Genomic DNA, 10,308 nt, shown 5'->3' on the forward strand with positions numbered 1-10,308 from the left:
TTTTTTAAAAATGTCTTTATATAAAATCCCATTACAAGAGTATGCTAAATAAATATTTAGTAAAACAACAAATAACATGTTTGTGTCTCTAAATGCTAGTACCTGAACCACCCGCAGCGTAAGAACATGAACACATACACACAAGCTCAAACATTGTGAATGGTTCTGTCTTGTGTACGGTTTTTAATGCATACAATCAAATTAAAACATGCAAGCAAATAAAAAAAACGCAAAGATTCACAGAATACGAAACAGATCACGGCTAGAACAGAAGAGGGACGATCCTATGCGGTACCATCTGGCAGTATTCAACCCAGAAACTGCCATATTTGTCGCCACACTTGTCATCGTCACGGTAACTGCGGTGTATCAACAAGAAGGTGAGGAATATGACGTAAGAATAAGGCATGATGTTGACAAACAAGGATGGGACAGTCCAGCACAAAGCAAGCATGATCTCTGCCAAGTAATTAAAATGCCTAGCGAGACCCCACCAGCCAGAGGCTAGCAGGATGCTCTCTTTTTCTTTGCCATTTTCGAGCTGATACTTGGCACGGATGATGTTTGGTCTCTTTCCCCAGACTAGACATTTGCCGCCAGTCCCCCTGACTTCCTGTTTTTGAAGGTCGGCTAAGTAATTGACAGCTATACAGAGAATGCCCGTCAAAAGGATGAGCGACGACCACGTGATTCCCAAATGCACGGGCTGCTGCACAAGATACATGCTCACTGACGCGTAAAATGTGGGTACGTACACAAGACAGCCCCAACAGATGTAATAGCCAGCCCTGTCGACCATGATGTCGATGGTGCTCATGTAACCCCCTTCCCACCAGAAGAATTTTGTTATGTAGATCAATTGCAGTACTGCTGAAACAAACATACTGTCCACGAAGCCATAAAGTTCGAAACTTTTCAAGGCATGTATGCACACAAGTAAAGCCCAAACGGTCATGCCAAACCGACAATTTGTGAAAACTTTAATGTCAATGCCAAATATTCGCGGATACAATTCAGTTCCCCAATAAAAGTCAAAAATGAAGTTTCCCGACACCCCATTGTCTGTGGTAGAGGGCCAGTATCGACCCTTTAGATAGAGAAGGACGCAGAAAAGCGGACTGAAGATTTGAAGTGTAGCTATGAATTCATCAAATCGATCGTATATCACTGATGGCGAAAGCCCCTGTAATTTGAGCAAAACGGTAATGATGGAAAAGGTTGCCATAGTAACGATATAGTTGAGAAACCCATTATCAACATAAACTGGTATATTTCCTTTCGGTGTCAAAGGTCCTTTGATAATTTTCCCCGGTAATAGCTTCATCAGGATAACAGACCAAACGCTGAATCCAAAGAGGACCAGCACGCTAAACTGGCTTGGTGGTCTCATGGTTGCCCATAATTCTATTATTGACGTATAGAACGGTTTTCCTGCAAAATGACCGAGGAATACCGAGTAGCTCCCTTCACAATGCACGGAAACGTACCACATGATAAGCGCGACGTGAGGAGTCAAAATCATCAGAAACAACGGAAAAACCGTCTTGTTCCAGAGCCCCTTGACTCGCTTCATCAGCCCTATCTTCTCCAACTGTTCATAACCTTCCTTATATCCATGAAATCCGTGAGCAAAAACATCTTGCCCGTTAGATTGCTCCATTTTCGCCGATCCGTTCCGAATGCGAGCAGACGACATCCTTCCTGGAAAAAAAGGGAAAGGTGAAAAAGATACAAAAGATGTTCGAAAGCAGCGTTTGATATAACTAAGTTCAGCCCCTTCACGTCTTATTTGTATGGGAGGCGATGGTAAATGGGAGAAAAAGGGTTGATGACCTCGTGAGATCACAGTAATCCAATCTTTCAGAGTTCTGTTCTCGTGCGTATTGGGATTTCTTGTTTATCATTTGCATTAGCAAAATTTTACCACACGGCACAATAAAATTGTTAACAAATAAACTACATTTGTGCGATGTGTCTGTGTTACTTTAAATAAGATATATTTGCATATATACTTGATTTGAAATATTTGCTAACTTTTTGAATTGATTGCAATACGTTTATTACATTTTCGGTGCATAATACATAGCAAATAGCAAATCCTATTCATAATAGATACCAGTGTGCAAACAGTAGCATAATGAATGATCGCCTCATTCCTTTCTGGTAGAATAAAAGCATTGTTTCCGTCAATTTTTATACACAGACTATCCATTATATCTTGTTTATAATACATGTAGTTCACACAGTCTACAGTTGCAAGCCAAGAAGTAGAACATACGAATAGAGGCGTTCTCGTATTTACGACAAATAGCATTTTTCAGGTACATGTATTTCATACTTGTAAAATGATACATTCATTTTTGTTTAATGACAAGAACTGATTGCCTCGTTAATACCTGCCTATATTAAGTAATTGTTTGTGAGAATTTCTACATACCTTTTTGGTGTTCTCTCTAATTATCTGAAAAAGAAAAAAATTACGTCAAAAATTTAAATGACGTCATAATACTTATAGAGCACCTGTCCTGGCGGTCACAAGAATTTTGTCACTATATATCATTTCCTGTAGGCATATAAAATATACTCTTTTTCACGTGAGTGTGTCTTAACAAATCCTTATATTGAGCAATGGACGGACGCTAAAAAAAAATTTGGATCTAACACTTCTTGTTACTTTTTCCGTCGAATTTGCCAATTTATTTTACTAATCACTGCTCAAGGAACACAAACCGGAAATTCCTGACAGCACATGTGGGTGTTCACGAAACAAGCAAAAGGGTGTCCGAAGTCATGCGAACTATGTAAGAAAACATGTCCCGTAGTGTGTCCACGCGGCCGAATTGTCGGGGCAACAGGTTTCACAACGACAGCCTTGGACAAATAGCATTTACCTGTCACAGCGGGACAGCGGTTATACGCTTCTAGATATATGTATACCTAATGCAGGATTTAGAGCCCATGTCCTAGATTGTCATTATCATTCTAAAGGTTACCGTAACTATTTTATGGACGACTAAAATCTTATTCAATTTTTAACCGATTTTAAGTCCAAAACTAAAGCGTTCATTCAAAAGTTTTATTTTATATGAATTAATGATAACAAAAATTAATTTGGACAAACTTAGAATATATCTATTTCTGTACCTCTTCAACTTTATCCGTGCACTTTTTAAACTTCCTTCTCCATATAACGTTAAAGTTCCTCTAAAGAAGTAAATTTCCACCAGCGAATCGGGAACAGATTATTGTACGCTACTTCTCTTAGCAAGAACAGCGCATTACTTATGCATGTATCAATTTAATCTATCACAATACATATACATACATACATATATATGGCAGTCACAAACGCTCTGGGCAACTTTCCGGGACTACGCATCGCAGATGCAAAGAAATGAGGTGCTAATTGGGCCCAATAGGTAGAGCCTACCGCCCTCGGTTACCTATGATTATACACACCTCAGTGCGACAACTGTAAAGAGTTGACACTAATAGTATATAGGCCTACGGATTTTTTTTTTAAACAAAGACGTGTCATACTCACCCCCCCCCCCCCCCCCAAAAAAAAAGAAGAAAAAAAACCACACACATATACACTTCTCTCCTCCCAAACCTCACTCTTCAACATCCACGTTTTTGATGTGCATGGATCGGAAATTTGTTGACCGGTATGATTTTTCTAAAATTAAGATTTCTCCACACAGCGAGAGTATTGCACGCTTTTTCAATGTACCAAATGACTGATGATTAAGAGAAATAATGTAATATTATGAATTCTATCAAAATCCGAATATTATAAACTTTAACGAGTCCATTAATGGCTGTGATTTAGAAAAAATGAAAACATTGTCAAAATTTATGAAGAAAATTCTCTCGAAGCTCTTCCTGTAAAAACTTATACCACCTACTGTATTGTGCTACTGGGTTTTTATCTTGTACATTTCTCATGATCCTTCCCTGTTTTGTTTTTTGTGTTCATTTATATACACTTTTGTTGAACCTCGTAAACCTATGAACTGCATGGTCTTTAGTGAATAAATTAAAAGAATTGATTTGAATTACTACTAAATTAAAAACATAATTTGCTATCACAATGAAAAAATATATGTGTACACGGTGATATTTACGAGGTAGGGAAAAAGACGACCTGGGGGAGGGGTTGATAGTATGTTGATTTTTCAAAATTGTAGTGTAAATTTATCATGTACTCTTTCATTTTACATTCATTATTATCGTAATTTGAAACAGAAATGTATATAGACACCCCTTCCCACAAGTAAGCGAAGTTTGCGTACCAATTTGGCAGAGTGTACAATTCACCAGTGTAACAATCATCGTCACTATTTCTGAGTACATTTTCTTGTTCCTGCGAGATTACCGGGTTCCTTAAACACTGGAGCGGATATATATGATACATGTACATGTGCAGAAGAACGTCCTCTCCATACTAATCCAACAGTCATGCACGTGCATGGGCCTTCTGAAAGGATTTAAAAACGACCTTTCTCTGCCCATTTTAGAATATGCAACTTCGTCCTTTTCAAGGTTATGTTTCGGTACTCATAAATATACAAAGTTTAACTTGGCGTGCATGAAAAACATATTTTGCACTCTCATTCTATCACAGACTGATATAGAAAGCTTTAAGTTGGAATCAAAGAAACGTTAATTAATTGTTAAGAAATATTCATATAAAATGTTGCATTTAACATCATCTCAAATATATAAATATATAGAAAGATTGATTCTGTGATAAGAAAACATTTATGAAGCACACACACATAAGTTCCATCTGATATCTTATACAAGCCTTTATCTCTTGGCATCGCTCTTAGTGTTTTTCCTATGCATAGTGCCAGCGCACACAGGATTTAACAAATAAATATAGGCGCTTATAATAAAACATGCAAGCATATAGCACTTGTCTAAGGTATGCAGAATAGTAAGAAATATATAGCAAAGTCTTACCTCACAAATTCGTGCGTCTCATGTAGTCACCCAAGTATATTGATTTACACTCTGATTCATCATACGATAGAAAGGTCGAAGGTCATCTGCAACCTCCGAGACGTGAAAAATGCGCACGTGTCTACACAACTATATACACACAGTTAGACTATATGTTGACTATGGTATCGTCTGCAAAAAGAAATCCATTAGAATGGGAATATTGTCCAGCAGATGAGTATTGAACCATATACATGTATGGTACGTTATCACCATAAAAGATATTACGCAGAACTCGATTACATGCAATTATAATATGCTGTATTTTTTATTACAAATGTTCCCCTTAATGTAATTCGCATCTGTTTCAGTCTTTCAATCGATTGTTTTCAAGCGACAATGTCAGGGCGGACTAAAGGAGGGAGAGAGAGAGGGGAGTCTATACTTTACCCGCGCGTGCAGTGCATATACATGTATAAATAGTCCCATTATATCATATGGTCGATTTTGATTATAACACACAGGCCCATTCCACGAATATCGAGCTACTCAAAAGAATAAATACCGACTATTCGTTTATTAGATTAACCAGCTATTTTTATTACAAATAATACACAAAATCGTTTCTCAGCGATCGATCTATCATTTTCTTCACACAAAATTGTTCCATTGTATGAAAGACCCCCCCCCCCCCCCGACTTCTTCATGCCCCGGTGCGCCCCACTTTAGTTTCCTCTCAGCTCCTATTTATCATAATTGATAACGCATTGACGATATTTCAAACGGCTGTTTCAGTTCAGAGTCGGTGCATATAACATATGATGAATCTGTAACAAGAAAGCCAAGCAAGCAAGCTATCGTCGAGATCGAGACCCCTCGGTGCTTCTACACTACTTGTACAGGTGCAATTACAGCTATAGAGACCTACGGGACACTAAAACACTTTCATTGTTCCCCTCTCTTCTGTCCTCGTTTATATAAAAGATACATGTGTCCTGTTTATTTTACCGATCTTTTTTTATTTCAATTTAACGTTCGTTATTGCATCGTACTAATTGTGTCTACAGTATATATATGTACATCGTAGTCTATTTTGTAGGTTTATATTGGGAATTTACCTGCTAACCCTGTTTAATCTTATTACTTACTAAACTCTACCGGTATGTTGTCTCAAGGTTCCGCTGGTTTTGTTTTTTGGGGTTTGTTTTTTTTTTGCGACATTTATGAATCAATTCAGGTGTACGTAAATGTATGTGTGCCAGAAAACAGACGGACATTTAAACGTTCCATTTTCTTTCTTTTTAATTTGATGACAAGATTGTACGATCACGATTTTTTTTTCTAATAAAAAATCGTACCAACTCGACTCATCTTTGAGATATATGTTTTTATACACAAGTGAAGCAAAAAAAAAAAATATATCAATTCTTGGTGAAATGTTGCCACACGTTGCCTGTGTTATTTGAGGGTTTTATTCCCCACAGTGGAACAAACACAACCTGCCGGTCGTTTTAGGTCACTCCTGAAATCAAACTTCTTTGTAGATTTTGTGTGTTTTTAAGTTTGTAATTGTAAGCAAAGTTCTGAAACAGAATTGAAGTTTTATTTCTACTGATAAGTAAACAACATTTTTGATGTTACTTAATTTAGTATATAAAACAAGTTAAAATTTGTGGGGAGTGTAGTTTGAGCAATCATCTCTTGATTTATACCATGAGTATATATACGTTGTACTGATATGCACTGTAATCGTATGAATGCTAACTGTGTGCATTTTGTAAAACGTGAATGCTCTTTTTAATTCGTAAATCGAACGAAACTCTTACGTGACCCTCAATTCTATAAGATAATCTGGATTATTTTTAAAGCGACAGGTGCAACAACTATTATTTATTTCAACTTTGAGCAATAAGCTCATCAGCATTAAACATAATATATGCGAGGCACGCAAAATGCGAAGCCAGTAGGCTTCAGAGTCTCTGCAGAGCGTGCACTCTCGCTATGGAGAACAACATACAGCTTTCATACGTTTACATCATATAAGATATTGTGAGATACAATAAATATATATAATACTAATAAGGTGAAGTTCGTCAGATCAACAACTACAAAAAAACCCCGAAAAACCAAAAACAAAACAAAAAACCAACAACAAAATAAAAACAACAACAAGCAGTTCTTGTGTCGTTTGTTAAGTTGGAATTAACTAGTTGGATATAGATACAAAATTTACAATTTGACACTTGTTCAAAAGAAAACAAAACGAAAAAATAAATCAAAACAAAAGCCAGGCGACATAATTTAAATGTGTATCAGTGGAAATCTGATATATTTAAGTTTTAACACAAAAAAATACATTGAAACTAGTCAAAATGAACATTCTTATTGTTTAGTAAAGTTGAAATATGTCCGAAGGACATTAAACATGAGCCAAAGACAACATTTTACAACAACTACTTATGATAAACAAGGCGATATGTATGTAAATGCACATATATGCAGTCCGACAGACACTTAATCGAAGTTTGCTCTTACAGCTCATAGCCCATAGCGTTGGATGATATATCCAATGTGATTTCGTCTTTCGATTGATACACCCTTGTATATATTGGACTCTGCTATACCTTACTTAACCCGTTTGCACATTGTTTACAAACGAAAATGAGTATAAATAAACGACAGTTCAAATTCCGATTAAGTAATTTCATTTAAAAGATTCATATTCATTGAATGTTTCCTCCTCTATTTCTCAAAACACAATTTCGAAGTTTATATATAAATACTCCATATAGCAAACACATTTCGCCATCTTGACCAATAACAATTTCAAGAGCAATTTTGCCCGAGTATGTACTACCGAATCACCAATAAACCTCTTTTACACAAGAGATTAAAAAACAAGAGACCCACAGGCCACAACGCAGCTTTATGGAGTCATATACAAAATATCTGGACATTGTGGTTTAACATATTCTGTTTTAAAAAAGTTCAACCTCCCTTTAGGATATGCTAATTTTAATCATTAAGCCCCTTTTGTAACAGGGTAATTCTATTGTGTTCAAAAAAAGATTTTAAACAACTGTTTATGTAGAATATGTAAACATATAAATCAAACTCTGAATCCCTTGTAAGGTATAGGAACTGTCGGATGGGCCGAAGTCTAAACAATTTTTCCAAAATGCTTCCATATAAGTAAAACCATATATAAAAACATTTGAGTTTTTTTTTTTAAATAATTTAAAATTTTAACCTTTGTAAAATTGGACCCGCCCCCTTCCACCAATAGGGTTCCACCCGATTCCTCAAGATTTTGACAAATTTGAACACAATGTATACACTATCTAACGTTGCTTTCACTAAGTTACAGCTTTTTGAAACAAATGTTTTTAGTGTGATATTTTAAAAGATTTTTCTCTATATATTCCAATCTAAAAAAAATCCACCCCAATTGTGGCTCCAACATATCCCTGGGGATCATGACTTTAATAACTTGCATCTATACACCCTGTCTTCAGGGATCATGATTTGAACAAACTTGAATCTACCTTACACGAGGATGCTTCCAAACAAGTTTCAGATTGATTTCTGAAAAAAAAAGTTTTTTAAAGATTTTCTTTACATATTCTTATGTAAAAATTTGACCCCATTGTGGCTCCACTCTACCTCATGATTTTCAAAACTTTGAATTTACACTACCTGAGGATGTTCCCGCGTAATTTTCAGTTTTCCTGGCCAAATGGTTCTTGAGAAGAACATTTTAGAAAAATTCTCAAACATTTTCAATAATTCCTTAATCATCTTCCCTTTGAAGAGGATGTGGTCTTTAAATTTCACAACTTTTAATTCCCTTTGCCTAAGGGTGCTTTGTGCCAAGTTTAATTGACATTGGCCCAGTGGTTCAGGAGGAGATGTTGAAAATGTGAAAAAATTACGCTCAGACGGACGAATAGATGGACGGACAAACGGACGACAGATAAAAATGATCAGAAAAGCTCACTTGAGCTTTCATCCCAGGTGAGCTAAAACTGTTTTTAAAAATTTTTTATGTTGTCCATTATTCAATGTTTATTAGAATTCTTATAACAAATAATGTTGTTATTGACTTGTTCAACCATTATTGTTAAGCTTATCAAGTTTATTCTTCACGAACGATTTTGAGGTCGAGCGGAATAGCTTTCATCATATTGAAAACAACGGACTGCATGGGCTGAAGACTAAATTTTTGGCTGTTCCGTCTTTTTAACAGTTTTACTCACCTAACATGGACAATGAAGAGAGAAGAAAATATGCTTTGAACATACTTTATTGTCTATGATTTTAACACAAAACAATGTTTAATATTTAGATAAATGTACAATATATATATATATATATCCATTATGCAAATGACCCAAAAAAGTAAAGTAGATATGCATGTATCTAAATACAATCAAGATGAATAACGTTACTTTCTTACTATAAAAAATAAATCAGAAACGACAAGACTTCGTTACAAAAAATCCACGTTGGAAAATAGATTTTAAGTTTTCTGTATACTACAGTATAGTATTAACATGATTAATTTAACAGATTAATTGGAGTTATTTTTCCACAATAGAAAAAAAATCGGTGAATGATTTTTCTGCTTTTTTCACATGAGCATAAAGGACTTTCAATAATGTTACATCTGAATATGTCACCATTCCAAATACACTTTTGTCCAAGTATGGACTACATTCCAATAGCGTTCGCCACTGGAAAAGGAATTTGTTTCTTAATTTATTGGTTCATTTGCCATATGAAGAAAGCGAGTTTTGCAGAAAAAATGCGTAATTCTGGATTCAATACAATATTTTCACACACCGAGTATTTTTTCCTCCATTTCTTAGGAAAACCGATTGTAACTCATTGTTCTAAGGATACATGATCCAGTTCAAACCAGTCAGTTTATTTTTCGATCGGTCGAAACCTTCAGCAATCACGGACTGCACGAAATAATCACAATGATGTCAGACTTCAATTTCTTCATGTGAATAATTGGCTATTTCTTCTATCTAATGTAGTGATGTTCATATTACAATGATTTAGTTAATTTAGTGACCTTTGCTTTCTTTTCATCAATCCAATAATTTGTTTGTAAGTATAAACCTAAAATACTTTCTTTAATGATTCATGCGGGCTATGTTGCAGGAAAAAAAACCCCATAAACTTGCGACAGGTAATTTGTTTAATCGAATTGCAATAATTCTTTGGAAGGAATTAGATTTTTTCCACTAAAAATGTTAATTTTTTATACTGACAAGCATTAAAATTATGCACATCTTTAAGATAAATCAGTGTGAGCTAATTTTAGATAATTGTTTTACAGAGATTTTCCGCCAC

At 35.3% G+C, this 10,308-nt stretch overlaps 1 protein-coding gene across 1 annotated transcript; it reads right to left on the reverse strand.

Moving 5' to 3' along the window:
• On the reverse strand, positions 1-5,562 carry LOC128167878 (uncharacterized). The gene is made up of 3 exons (XM_052833824.1): positions 4,969-5,562; positions 2,438-2,461; positions 1-1,701 (listed from the first exon to the last, which is right to left on the reverse strand). Exon 3 carries the CDS (start codon positions 1,694-1,696, stop codon positions 263-265), a length of 1,434 nt encoding a protein of 477 aa, XP_052689784.1. The 5' UTR covers positions 1,697-1,701; positions 2,438-2,461; positions 4,969-5,562; the 3' UTR covers positions 1-262.
• Positions 5,563-10,308: the final 4,746 nt, after the last annotated feature.

This window comes from Crassostrea angulata, chromosome 10 (assembly GCF_025612915.1).
Source record: "Crassostrea angulata isolate pt1a10 chromosome 10, ASM2561291v2, whole genome shotgun sequence".
In the NCBI taxonomy this organism is placed as follows: Eukaryota; Metazoa; Mollusca; class Bivalvia; order Ostreida; family Ostreidae; genus Magallana; species Magallana angulata.